Source organism: Saimiri boliviensis, chromosome 2, assembly GCF_048565385.1.
Source record: "Saimiri boliviensis isolate mSaiBol1 chromosome 2, mSaiBol1.pri, whole genome shotgun sequence".
Lineage (NCBI taxonomy): Eukaryota > Metazoa > Chordata > Mammalia > Primates > Cebidae > Saimiri > Saimiri boliviensis.
In genome coordinates this window covers 6,685,642-6,700,511 of record NC_133450.1, presented here as the reverse complement: position 1 = coordinate 6,700,511, position 14,870 = coordinate 6,685,642, and the positions used below count along the sequence as shown (strand labels likewise).

Sequence of the window (14,870 nt, the reverse complement as noted above, 5' to 3'; positions counted from 1 at the left end):
ATACAAAAATTAGCTGGGCGTGGTGGCGTGTGCCTATAGTCCCAGCTACTTGGGAGGCTGAGGCAGGGGAATTGCTTAAACCCAGGAGGTGGAGGTTGCAGTGAGCTGAGATCTCGCCACTGCACTCCAGCCTGATGACAAAGTGAGACTCCGTCTCAAAAAAAAAAAAAAAAAAAGAAAGAAAGAGAGAAAAATTTCAACTTACCCATCCAAAGAACATCTGTAGTCTTTTGTTTCCTCTAGGTGCTTTTTAGACTTTTTTCACTGTCTTGGGTTTACTATAATTTTCTAGGTATAACTATCTTTGCATTTAACATGCCTTGGATTCTTAGAGCTTTTCATATGTATGCTTGTTGGGGTTTTGTTTTGTTTTGGTTTGGTTGTTTTTTCTTTTGACGGTTTTGGAACATTCTCAACCATTATGTCTTCAAATATGGCTTCTAACTTATTCTATGTCTCTCACACACATCTTTCCAAAATTCCTATGGCACATGTTAGATCTTTTCACTATGGTCTTAGAGTATAAGTCTTTTTTTTATCTTTATTCATTAGGATCAGTATTTTCTTCTGGTCTATCTTCCAATTTACTAATTTTACTAACCTGTATCTTACTATTAAAAATCATCTGTGTCTTCTTAATTTCACTGTACTTTATAGTTCTAGGTTTTCCCCAATTTGGAATTTTTTTAAAGTAATCTGCAGTTCTTTAATAAAAATATTGCCCCTTATTTTAAAAAAAATTCTTGAAAGCATAGTTACTTTCAAGTCCATGTCTGCTAATATCATTGGCTGGATTCACTGTGGTACTATTATCTCATTTATCTTGGTTTTGTTTTGTTTTTGAGACATAGTCTCATTTTGTCACCAGGCTGGAGTGCAGCGGCACAATCTCAGCTCACTGCAACCTCCACCTCCTGGGTTCAAGCAATTCTCCTGCCTCAGTCTCAGGTGTAGCTGGGATTACCAGCATTTGTCACCACGCCAGGCTAATTTTTTTATTTTTAGTAAAGATGGGGTTTCACCATATTGACCAGGCTGGTCTTGAACTCCTGACCTCAAATGATCCACCCACCTCAGCCTCCCAAAGTGCTCGGATTATAAGCATGAGCCACCATACCTGGTCACATTTCTCTTGGTTTTTATTCAGGCTGGTTTGCCTCCATGTATATCTGTCCCTGTCTCTTTCTCTATGTTTTGGACTGAGTACTGAATCCTGTACTATATGAAAAATTGTAAGAGTAATTTTAGCAGTTGGATGACTTCTTTTAGTGTACACTGTATTTGCTCTTGGCAGAAGGCTAAGAATACTACAAATTCTGTATTATTTTAAACCTAATTGGGAACTCAGAGATTTTAAACTGGGCTTCAGTTCCTCTGATGACAGATTTACTTCTGGTGTACTTTTATGTCTAAGATGTAACCCTTCGGGGGTCTCAACCTAAAGCCTATAGGAATTACCAAGGGCCTCCTCCTTACTTTTGAATCAGGAGGAAACTCTGCTCAAGTCCTCATACTCTCAAGCCTGGCCCTTTTAGAGTCAGAAACACTACAAAAATAGGGAAATGTCTCTAGGAACAAAGCAGCACCCAAACGCTGGGCTTACTTCCCTAGATTTATTTCTTATAGTCTAGTCTCTGAACAAACGTGCTTGAAGGTACTCCAGTGCCTTCAAATGTACGTTGTTGAGTTTTTTTTTTGAGTTCTCCAAGGTAAGGATCATTAAAAGTTTCTAGTCTGACAACAACAGAAGTAGAACAGATGAAACAAAAACTTGTAAGATTATGAGCTCCTTAAATAAGATCCCTGCACTCTAAATTTTCTATCTTCTATGCTTAGCACACTGCCTGGCACACAACTGTTGTTCAATTTACTGATGAATCAATAAGATGAAGGATAATTCTCAGCAAGTAAAGAAAAGAAAAAAGAAAGGAGTAATAATAACAACAGAGAACATACAATAGGCCCTGCGTATCTGCAGGTTCCACATTTGTTGATCCAACCAACCACATATCAAAAATATTTAGCAGAGGCCGGGTGCGGTGGCTCAAACCTGTAATCCCAGCACTTTGGGAGGCCAAGGCGGGTGGATCATGAGGTCGAGAGATCGAGACCATCCTGGTCAACATGGTGAAACCCCGTCTCTACTAAAAATACAAAAAATTAGCGGGGCATGGTGGCACATGCCTGTAATCCCAGCTACTCGGGAGGCTGAGGCAGGAGAATTGCCTGAACCCAGGAGGCGGAGGTTGTGGTGAGCCGAGATCGTGCCATTGCACTCCAGCCTGGGTAACAAGAGCGAAACTCCGTCTCAAAAAAAAAAAAAAAAAAAAAAAAAAATTAGCAAAAATAAAAATAATACAATAAACAATATAAACTTATACAGTATAGCAATTATTTACATAACATTTACAATTTATTAAGAAGCTGAGAGATGATCTAAAGAGTACCGGAGAACGTGCATAGGTTATGTGCAAATACTATGCAATTTTATGTAAAGGACTTGAGCATCTGTGGATTTTGGTATTCTTTGCAAGGGGGTGAGGGAGGTCTTAAACTCAATCTTCCATGAATACCCAGGGATAGCTATACTTTCAAATATCAGAAACCTCTTTGGGCCTATCTCTTATTCTACATTATAGTCTCTACCACTACCTTGATTCAGGATTCCGAATCACTCACCTAGTCTATAGTCATGTGCCACACAATGACATTTCAGTCAAAGACCAACTGCAAATACAGCAGTAATCACATAATCTTATAATGAAGCTGAAAAATTCATAATGTCTACTTACGTCTTGATCCGGACCCTGTGTAAGCCTATATTAATATGGTATGGTAATATGTATGTATACATGCTAATATGTATATATGTGTCTTTGCTTTTAACAAAGTTTTTTAAAAAATTAATAGAAAAAAGCTTATAATTACATAACGAGAAAACATTTTACTAGGGCTGTACGATATGTTTGTGTTTTAAACTGCTACTAAAAAAGTCAAAAAGCTAAAAAAGTTTATAAAGTAAAAACATTATAGTAGGCTCAGGTTAATTTTAAAAAAATTGAAAAGAAAAAACTTAGCCAATTTAGTGTAACTTAAATGTACAGTGTTTATAAAGTCTAAGTAGTGTGTGTACAATAATGTCCTAGGCCTTTATCACCACTCACCCAACATCTCACCCAGAGTAATTTTCACTCCTGCAAGCTCTAATCATGGTAGGTGCCCTATGTAAACATACCATTTTTTCTTTTATATAATATTTTTACTGTATCTTTTCTATGTTTAGGTATATTTAGTTACACAAATACTTGCCACTGTGTCACAATTACCTACAATATTCAGTGTAGCACGCTGTACAGGTTTGTAGCCTAGAAGCAATAGGCTATACCATACAGCCTACGTGTGTAGTAGGCTTCACCACCAGATTTGTGTAAATACAGGATGATGTTCATGCAACAGTAAAATCACCCAATGATGCATTTCTCAAAACATATCCTCATCAAGTTATGCATGACAGTACTTCAACTAGTTTGAAGATTTTTCTCCCTTTTCCAGTTCACTGCTCTTCAGTCCAATTAAAGTCCTCTGCAAAATATATTTCAAATAGCTTCTCATTGTCTGAAAAATTCTAATCTTCTCTGCATGACATGTAAGTCCACAGTTTTAAGTACAATGTGTATAATGTTACCTTTGCCTAAAATAGCTTTTCCCATTGACAATATAGTTAGCTCCAGCTCACTGAAACTATATACGATAATCAACCCTGGGAAATTTTTGCAGCTTTCAGGTAGTTACAATCAACCTCATCCTTGGTGTAAATACTTTACCTTATATCTGATTATAGCATTTACCATGTGGCGATTATTACATCTCTTTCCTATCCTATGTGCATATGTACTTCTTTTGGACAAAATTTAGTAAGAAACCACAGTCATCATATTCAAGATTTTTCTTACAAATGTACCTGTGATACTTTATCTTTTTAAATAATTTTTACCTTAACTGATTTTATACTCAACTGAACTTTACAAATTATCACTGAGTACCCATCTCATACCAGTTCCCAACGATGTACCTATAAATAAGACACTTAACAAGATTCTGATCCCTAACTGCACTGCATTGGCCAAAACTTTGACATTCAGGGTAGCAAGTAAATGAGAATCACCCATCTTCCAAGTAGTTTTGAACATATTTTCCATAAACTTTAAGGTTTTTTTATTTTTATATAATATGTTTATGGCCAAGGCATTTCTTCTGGCTGTCTAATCTAGATTTCTAGAAAAGGTAAGAATAATTTCAGTTTACAATAAAGAATGCTTTTCTTCTTCAAAAGCAATTTAACCAATCTTCTGTTCAATGATCCACAGAGCAGCTGATGTTCTGCTCTGTAAAATATAGAACCCAGACAACAAAATGCATTCCCTCACCCTTCTAACACATATATTTATTTGTAAGGGATAAAGAATATTAATTTAGTATGATTTATGTAAGAGCCTTGGACTGAATCAAGAGACTTACATAGCAATCCCAGCTTACCTTTTGGTTAAAAGAAAACATTACAGAGCCAGAGTGTTAAGGTTTGAATACTGGCTTTAGACATAACCTGAAAAACTACAATATCAAAGCAGTACTAACTGGTAAGTAACATTACATAACTCATAAGCGGTAGCTAATATTATAACAATATTATCTTCCAAAGTTCTGGTGTAGCATCTAGCTAAAAGGTTGTTTTTAAAACTTTAAGCATTCATCAAGTTGGCCAGGACTAATATTGTCATTCTATTGTTAACCAGCCACTATATCGTTTAAGCAAAGTAGAAGCAATTTTTTTAAAAGCTAAGACAGAGAGCAACAAGATCCAATTATAGGAGACTTGATGATGTAAAGATCTTTTTCCCCCCTTTTCTCTCGACCTGCTAGCTATTGTATTTCTGTTCATTCTCTGTTCTTACCACTTCCCTTGAGTTGAGTTTTATGAAACCTGTGTCTGCCTATGTCCTCATACACAAATTCTGGGGTACAATGTAAACCTATTCCTGATTTCAACCTTAGTTTAGAGACAAAGCCCACATTTTGTTTGAGCCTCACTTTACCCTAATAATTCTCATAGAAACTGAAGGCCCATTCTTTTTATGCTAACTTAATCAATCTCGAGATTCTCACAAGAAATATCTAGTTACCCATCTTGGTCTCTCCACACCATTCTGGTTCTTTGTATTTACACTCTGTGTTGACTTGAGATTCTATTAATAAGCTGCTCCATTCCATCTTAGAACTAAGAGACCAAAGCAATCAAACAAGCATACAGCTGGCCCTCCATATCCTCAAGGGATTGGTTCCAGGACCCTCTGTGGATATCAAATCCACAGATGCTCAAGTCTCTTACATAAAATGGCTTAGTACAATCAGCCCTCTCTATCTGCAGGTTTGTATAAGTAGTTTTGTATCAGCCATGGGTTGAATGTTTGGATGTAAAACCCAAAGATAAGGAGGACCCATTGGCTGTACTTAGCATTACACACAGTGACCAAGCCCACAGTAGCAATTAAAAATCAACACCATTATTTCTAAACCCCTATGTGAAAGAAAAAGAAAAAAAATCAACACCAGCAATAAAAACAAAACAAATACACACATCTTTTTATTCAAAGGTTCGTTCAAAGCCAGGCGTGGTAGCTCAAGCCTGTAATCCTAGCACTTTGGGAGGCCAAGGTGGGAGGATCACTTGAGCCTAAGAGTTTGGGACCAGCCTGAGCAACAGAGTGACATCTCATCTCTACCAAAAATAAAAACAAAACTTAGCTGGGTATGGTGATGTGCACCTGTGGTCCCAGCTCTTGGGTGGCTGAGGTGGAGGACTGTGAGAGGTCGACACAGTGATTCAAGATTATGCCATTGTACTTCAGCTTGGGTGACAGAGCAAGACCCATCTCTAAAAAAACACACATCCCAGCAAAAACAACAAAGATGTGGTCAAATAAGCATATATAAGCAAAAAAAAATTTTTTTTGAGACAGTCTCGTTCTGTTGCCCAGTCTGGCAAGCAGTGGCTCAAACAGAGCTCACTGCAATCTACACCTTCCAGGCTCAGGTGATCCTCCCACTTCAGCCTCCTGAGTAACTGGGACTACAGGCATACAACACCAAATCTGGCTAATTTTCATATTTTTTTGTAGAGATAACGTTTTGCCATGCTGCCCAGGTTGGTCTCTAACTCTTGGGCTCAAGAGATCCATCTGCCTCAGCCTTCCAAAGTGCTGGGATTACAAGTATGAGCCACCATGCCTGGCCAGCAAATCTATTTGGGGACTACAAACCTCTGTCATCTGCTTACAATGATATGTGGACCACAATATTTGTATTGAAAGACAAGATTTATGGCCGGGCGCGGTGGCTCAAGCTTGTAATCCCAGCACTTTGGGAGGCCGAGGCGGGTGGATCACGAGGTCGAGAGATCGAGACCATCCTGGTCAACATGGTGAAACCCCGTCTCTACTAAAAAATACAAAGAATTAGCTGGGCATGGTGGCACGTGCCTGTAATCCCAGCTACTCAGGAGGCTGAGGCAGGAGAATTGCCTGAACCCGGGAGGCGGAGGTTGCGGTGAGCCGAGATCGCGCCATTGCACTCCAGCCTGGGTAACAAGAGCGAAACTCCGTCTCAAAAAAAAAAAAAAAAAAAAAAAAAAAGAAAGACAAGATTTAAAATGCTTATTTATGTGCTCTCCATTCTTTTAATATTACAACTGATCATCATGATAAACAAAGCTACCAGACTACTCTGTTGCATCTCATACACTTCTAACCCCATCAATTGTGTTTACATACACAAAGAGGCAACTGTGTTTGTTCCCAAGCCAATTTACTTGTTATTCTTGTTTGTAAAGGCACATTTCAATATTTAATATAAATACTATATAAATCAATAAAATGTGTGTGTGAAAAAATAAAGTGAATTGTTATGAATATGACTCAAAGATACGTGTGATGGAGGAAAAGTTTATATATATTTAGGTACTCACTTGTTCCAATTTAAAGATATGCTGATTAAAGTAGTGCTGTAAACGTTCATTAGCAAAATTAATACAGAACTGTTCAAAGCTGTTATTTTCATAATCTTCAAACCCAAAAATATCAAGAACACCAATGGACAATGTCTGTAAAACAAGAGAAAGTTTTGGTTAAAAGTAATGTTTAAATGTATTTAATGAAAAATAGCCACAATATAAGTAACAAATCAATGCTCAATTCTTCTAAAGCAGTGCACAGGGGATTGTGTTTGGCCAGTATTCAACCTAAATACATCGTGAATTAAAAGTATTTTAGTTTTCTTTATCTTACTTTCATCCTAATTATAAGAATACATTTAAAATGTTAATAAATATAATCTATAGATTACAGAAATGTATGAAGCAAGGTTAGTGACCTGTTATCTTAATAAATCTCAGAAATCCCTAAGATCTAAAAGGGAATGGAAAAAAACAGAGCGTGGGGAAATGAAAAGGTTATTTAAATGAAGGATCCGGAGAAGAAAGTTACTCCTGACTATGCCAAGAAGACCATGCAATTTTTCCTATTTTGACTTCTACATCCCAAAAAATGGAATTCTTCTTTAAGAACCAAGCTAGTATATTTTAACTACCTCATGAAGACTGAGTGAAACTAGATATCAGAACATATGGTTTCTTTTTTTTTCTTTTTTTTGAGATGGAGTCTCACTCTGTCATCCAGGCTGGGGTACAGTGGTGCCACCTCAGCTCACTGTAACCTCTGCCACTGGGGTTCATGAGACTCTCCTGCCTCAGCCTCCCCAGCAGCTGGCGTTACAGGTGTGCAGCACCATTCCTGGCTAATTTTTTCTATTTCTGGTAGAGACAGGGCTTCACCAAATTGGCCAGGCTGTTCTCAGAAGCCTGAGTGGAGGTGATCCACTCGTCTCAGTCTCCCAAAATGCTGGGATTACAGGCATGAGCCATCGAACCTGGCTGGAACATACGGTTTCTTAAAGTTAAAAACATTTATTGAAAAAAAAAAAAAAAAAAAGTACAAGGTTTAAAATGTTGAATAGTGCTAAAAGAATGATTTTAAAAAGACAGCAATCCCTGCATCATCATAAAGGTCTGCTCCTTAAAAAGTCAACCACATTCAAATCTTTTAGCTGTTTGGTAGAACACACAACATAAATGCTTATTTTTCTATTTCATGTCTATGAATAATCTAACTTCTTACTGTAAATTTGGCTCTAATGTCTGCATATAAACACTTTTCTTAACACCCCAAACCATTCAGAAATACGGTTGTATGACAACTTCGGTTAAATGAAAATAATTTTTCTCCACTGGTGTGCTAAGAGATGATACAATGGGCAAACTGATATAATAAATTATAAATAGTAAGATTTTTTTTAAGGCCTGTACTAACATTATTTTGTTTAATTATGCCAAGTCTAGGCCCTTAAAAAAATGAAAATATCCTTCAAAATTAAATAAATTTGATAGATTACAATTTAATTTTTATGACTGTGAGTTTACCTGAAGCATGAAAAATTAACGTTAAGGGCAATTTTACATTTAAGGCAATAAAATTATATTAAAAAGATGACATTTTTAATCAGTATGACAAAGTAGACTAGTCACAAAGGCTGTCCAGAAACAACGACTAGATCTGAAATATTACATACCTATAATCTGCCATATTAAAAATAAATTCTAGTTAAAAAAAAAAAGTCTAAACATAAAAAATTTAATTCTAAAAATATGAGAATATTTTATAATCTTGAGCTAGAAGAGGCCTTCCTCAAGTAAAATATATATATAAAATACAAAACTAAAAACAAGAAAAATGACAGAATTAACTGCAAAAAAATACAACATAAAATCACAAACAGTAGTGTAAACAAATCTTAAAAGTAAATAAATAAGATAGAAAATAATTGCAATATATATCAAACTATAGGTCTCCACAAACATCCACAATAAATGCCTTCTAAAAAGGAGTAGGCCAGGCATGTTGGCTCATACCTGTAATTCTAGCACTTTGGGAAGCCAAGGAGGACAAGTCACTTGAGGTCAGGAGTTTGAGACCAGCTTAGTCAACATAGTAAAACCCCGTCTCTACTAAAAATACAAAAATTAGCCAGGGGTAGTGGCGTGTGCCTGTAATACCAGCTACTTGGGAGGCTGAGGCAGGAAAATCACTTGACTCCAGGAGACAGAGGTTGCAATGAGCCAAGATCACACCATTGCATTTCAGCTTGGGCGAAAAAAGCAAGACACTGTCTCAAAACTAAAACAAAAATAAAAAGCAGTAAGAAAAAGACAAAATAAAAAACAAAAATAACACAAGGATATTTTTTAAAACAGGAAGAAGAAAAAAATAGAGAAAACATAAAGAGATGCTGAACTTTTATCTATTATTAAAAATAATGCAATAAAATAGAACCATTCCCCTTATCAGATTAAGAGATGTAAATACTGATACATTCAATTTGGCAAAGATGTAGGGGATCAGGTGCTTTCACACACTGCTGCTGAAAGTGTACACTCTTTTTTGGAAAGCATCAAATATTTTAAACATATCTGACCTTAAAATCAACAATCAGCCAGGAATTGTAGCTCACACCTATAATCCCAGCACTTTGGGCAACCGCAGCAGGTGGACCGCCTGAGGTCAAGAATTCAAGACCAGCCTGGCCAACAGGTAAAACCCCACCTCTACTAAAAATACAAAAATAAGCCAGGTGTGGTTGTGGGTACCGGTAATTCCAGCTACTCAGGAGGCTGAGGCAGGATAATTGCTTGAATCTGGAAGGTGGAGGTTGTAGTGAGCCGAGATCATGCTACTGCACTCCAGCCTGGACAACAGAGCAAGACTCCATCTTTTTTTTTTTTTTAAATAACAACAACAACAAAAAAAACCCAGCAATCCCACTTTGGGAACTTTATCATAGATAAAAGTACACAAAGATAAGTAAAAGAATATTGGATACAGCATTGTTTATAACAATAAAACAAAAAGAGTATATTTTTAATGGATGGATTTATGGTACACATCATACTATATAACATTTTTTAAATAGCAAGGTCCAGATATATAATACAGAAAATGTTTCAAGAGATATTTGGTAAAAAAATATATACATGTTTGAAAGAATACAGAGAGCATGATTCTATTTATATTTTTTAAAGCAACTCTGAATATACACATTTGAAAGGTAAAAACACATAAGAAAAAGGTCTAAAAGATACAGAGAACAACTCTTCTGAAGAGGGTAGTTAGTAACAAATAAAAGCGATTCCTTACTTATTATTCTATATAATTCTGTGTTTTTAAATTTCATGTATTAACTACTTTATTAAAATAGTTTTCAGGGGAAAACATACTATAATCCAATGTATCATTACCTTGATATTATGCTCTAAATCTTTACTATTCAGGAGTGCATGATTAATTCGAAAAACTATCCAGTCAAACAGGGCACTATATAGAGACTTAGCCATGGAGTTCCTCACTGTCACAGCCTGAAAAACAAAAGGATTACAAGTGCATGTAGAACTGACAATGATATGATTAAGATCCTATAACAAAGTTTTCTGCTCTCATTCAAGAAAGAAACTTACTGTTCTGAATTAGAAACTAATTTTTCTCTCAAAGTAAAAAATCTATAATTGATGTTTCCTTTATGTACTCATTCAAATAGTCACACTCAGAGAATCTAGGCTAAAACTGCCATGAAAGATAAGAGAAACAAAATGTAGGTCACTTAGTTAAAACATGTTTACTGAAAATTGGGATATATATTTCCCCTAGGGAAAAAGTTTACAAACAAATGACCTTGCCAGTTAAAGTGGATAAGAGTATTCTAGGCAGAAGAGTCTATCTATTAGCAAAAAGCCATCCGTTTCTGTGTAATCCTAATCACCCTCTTAAAAGATACACTAATACAACCACAATTACACTGGTAGTTGTCCAGCTTGTCACCCATAGTATACCCTCTAGAATTACTCTATCCTCAAAGATAGAAACAATTCCTTCATTACGTAGCTACAAAATTTATTTCTTCCTCACTCGAAGCTTTCCAAGTTTATAAAAATTCTCTATACCATCTTCTCAATTTTCCTGTTAAGTCTGAAATTATTCTTAAAAAAACAAAGAATTTAACCATTTAGAAAGCATAAATTTATCCAAAAAGGGGGGAGGGTGGGGCACATGTCTTGCAGAATTGAGTCTTGGCATTTAGAAGAATATAAATCCTAGTAATTTAATTAGGGGCTTATTTTGAATCTTGTATATTCAGGTATATATTTATAACTGTTTAAAAGTATAAAGAAAATAGAGAGTAATGATTAAGAACATGACTATCTTCCAATTCCAGTTTTTCTACTTATTCTAGCTGCATAATTGGGACTAAGTTACTTAAACTCTTAGGCTACTGCTTACACATCTGTAAAAAGAAGTTAATACTACAAGCTACTACATAGGTGATGAATTAATTTCTGAATATCAAAGAAAAAATGTTTCAAGTTTCTAAACCAAAAAATAACTGACTACATAGCAGAAAGAAGACTGGTACCAAATTCCTATCTCCAACACTAGAAACCTGTATATTTTTCATTGTTGTAGAGTTTTAGAATATTTTTAACATGCAAATGGTTGAATCCTTGGGCATGAAATCTGAGCATAAAGTGAACTAACTATCAAGAAAAGCAACAATGGCATGAAAATATAATAGAGCCGGGAGCCGTGGCTCACACCTGTAATCCCAGCACTTTGGGAGGTCAAGGTGGTGAACCACAAGGTCAAGAGATCAAGATCATCCTGGCCAACATGGTGAAACTCTTTCTCTATTAAAAATACAAAAATTAGCTGGGCATGGTGGCAGGCCCCTGTAATCCCAGCTACTCGGGAGACTGAGGCAGCAGAATCACTCGAACCTGGGAGGCAGAGGTTGCAATGAGCCAAGATCAAGCCACTGCACTCTGGCCTGGTGACAGAGCAAGGTTCTGTCTCAAAAAAAGAAAGAAAATGTAATAGAATACCACTGTATTTTTTCCCCAGAAAGAAAAGGAAAATGAAGATAATCTGGTAAAATTCAGGAAAACTACAACATTTTAAAACTAAATCAACAAGTATAAGACACAGAATAAGCATATAAACATTATTAAATTTTATGAATGGGTTGAATTTTTTAAAGTCTAACTACAGCATTAATGGTTTACATAATGTGCCACTTTTATAAATACCATAGTCATAGAATCCAGGCATACTAATAATACAATAAGTAACTCCCAATTTTATAGTCAGCCCTTTTCTCTGAAATGCATGTCCATCTTTCATAGCTTAACCTCAATAAACCTAAATACCAAGTAATATTATACCACCCAAACAAGATCTCATTTAGTGTTTCCTCTTTCACTGAAGGGTACCAATATTCTCACAGCTGTGTAATCCAGAAATTTAAGACTCATACTTAATACCTCCTTTTTTTTTTTTTTTGCCTTGCTTCCTATTATTCAAGTCATTACAAGGTCCTGTTGAATTAATCATCAAATTCTTTTCTATTTATTTATTTATTTATTTAGAGACGGAGTTTCACTCTTGTTACCCAGGTTGGAGTGCAATGGTGCGATTGATCTCGGCTCAATACAATCTCTGCCTCCTGGGTTCAGGCAATTCTCCTGCCTCTGCCTCCTGAGTAACTGGGATTACAGGCATGCGCCACCATGCCCAGCTAATTTTTTGTATTTTTAGTAGAGACGGTGTTTCACCATGTTGACCAGGATGGTCTCGATCTCTCGATCTCTTGACCTCGTGATCCATCCGCCTCAGCCTCCCAAAGTGCTGGGATTACAGGCTTGAGCCACCGCGCCCAGCTCTTTTCTTTTTAAATCTGTACATTTCTCCCTATCAATATGTCACCACTGTACATAAAGCAAATACCATTCTCACTTCTGCAGCCTCCAAACTCATCTCTCTACATCCACTCCTGCAGGATTGTTATATAGGTAAGCTTGTGACCAGAACCTAAGATAGCCCTCAAGATTCCCATCCCCTGGGTGTACAAGTTCTATACAACCCCCTCCTCCTAAGTATAGGCAGAACTATAAATACAATGGCTTTCACTGCCGTATCAAGCTGATGTTACATGATAAAAATGAAGGGATTTTAAAGATATAAAAACCCAAACCAGTTGATTTTTTAATTAACAGGAGATCATCCTGGATAGGACTGACATAATCAGAAAAAGCTTCTCAAAAGGGATTTGAGTTCTGCTATCAATAGAGATTTCCTGCTGGCCCTGAAGAAGCAAACTGCCATGCCGTAGGCAGGGCCACATGGCAAAAAAGTAATATCAGCCTCTAATTGCTAAGAAAGGTCCCCAACAGACATCCAATAGCAACAGAAAACTAGGTGCCTCAGTCCCACAATCACAAGAAACGGAATCCTGGCAACCACCTGTAACCCTGCAAGAGAACCGTAAGCCTGAGATGATACATTGTACCCCTGATGGACATCTTAATTTTAGCCTGGTGAGACCCTGGGCAGGGGACTCAACTAACCTGTACCCAGACTCATGACCCATGGAAACTGTCAAGATATTAAGTCTGTGTTATATATTAAGTCGCTAAGTTGCTTACACAGCTATAAAAATGAATACATTCCTCCAAATGATTCTAAACACTGCTTCCACAGTGCTCCTTTAAAATAAAATAAAAATCTTAAATTTTTAAAAGATTTTTCTTTAAACACTTTAAGAGCTTCAGATAAAATAAACTCTTAAGCACTGCTTCCCGTAACACCCCTAATGCTCTGCACATTTCTGGGCACAAGAAGAGAGTTTTTATATATTTATTAAAGTTATAAATACACCAAACAAATATAAACAAAAACAAAGCAGGGAATAAAAAATAATCTCAGAAAGTTAAATTCAAAGTTAAAAACGAAAATAAACACTAAAAAAATTTTGTAATGAAAAAGGTGGTATGGTCATTAAAGAAATGCAAATCAAAACCACAATGAGATACCATCTCAAGCGATTCACATGGCTATTGCCAAAAACAAAAAACCAACAGATGCCAGTGAGGTTGCGGAGAAAAAGGAATGTTTATACACTATTGGAGGGAGTGTAAATTAGTTCAACCATTGGGAAAGAGTGTGGCAATTCCTCAAAGACGTAAAAGCAAAACTACCATTCAATCCAGTAATCCGATTACTGGGTATATATCCAAAGGAATAGAAATCATTCTATCATAAAGACATACACATGCATATGTGCACTGCAGCACTATTCACATAGCAAAGAGATGGAATCAACCTAAATGCCCATCAATGACAGACTGCATAAAGAAATGTGGTACTTATACACCATGGAATACAATGAAGCCATAAATAAGAACAAAACCACATCCTTTGCAGAAAGATGGATGAAGCTGGAGACCGTTATCTATCTCAAACGCAGGAACAGACCACCAAACACTGCATGTTCTCACTTATAAGTGGAAGTCAAATGATGAGAACACATGGAGACGTAAAGGGAATGGTGTAGAGTGGGAGGAAGGAGAGAATCAGGAAAAATAACTAATGGGTACTAGGTTTAATACCTGGGTGACAAAATAATCTCTGCAACAAACCCTCATGACAAACCTATATAACAAACCTGCACATATAACTCTGAACTAAAAAGTTAAATTTTTTAAAAAAGAAAAAGGTAGTGAAAGAAAACGTAAAAAGTATTGAATCTTTATTTTATATAAAAGAAATATAAAACTCTTAAGATTTGGCTTTCTTACTGTTTAGAAAGAAGCTCTCACAGAAGACTATAATATGACATAAGAAAAAATGTGGACTTTAAGACACAGGAGGTGAGATAAA

General features: G+C 36.2%; 1 protein-coding gene across 9 annotated transcripts in view; it reads right to left on the bottom strand.

Annotated features, from left to right (window-relative positions):
- MYO9A (myosin IXA) overlaps positions 1 to 14,870 on the bottom strand; it is a 291,275-nt gene that overhangs the window by 164,188 nt on the left and 112,217 nt on the right. For all 9 annotated transcript variants that reach the window (XM_074392722.1, XM_074392721.1, XM_074392727.1 and 6 more), the window contains 2 exons: positions 10,403 to 10,519; positions 7,022 to 7,156 (listed from right to left, as the gene is read on the bottom strand). In XM_074392722.1, the coding sequence (XP_074248823.1) occupies positions 7,022 to 7,156; positions 10,403 to 10,519 (252 nt within the window). The remainder of the gene's footprint in view (positions 1 to 7,021; positions 7,157 to 10,402; positions 10,520 to 14,870) is intronic.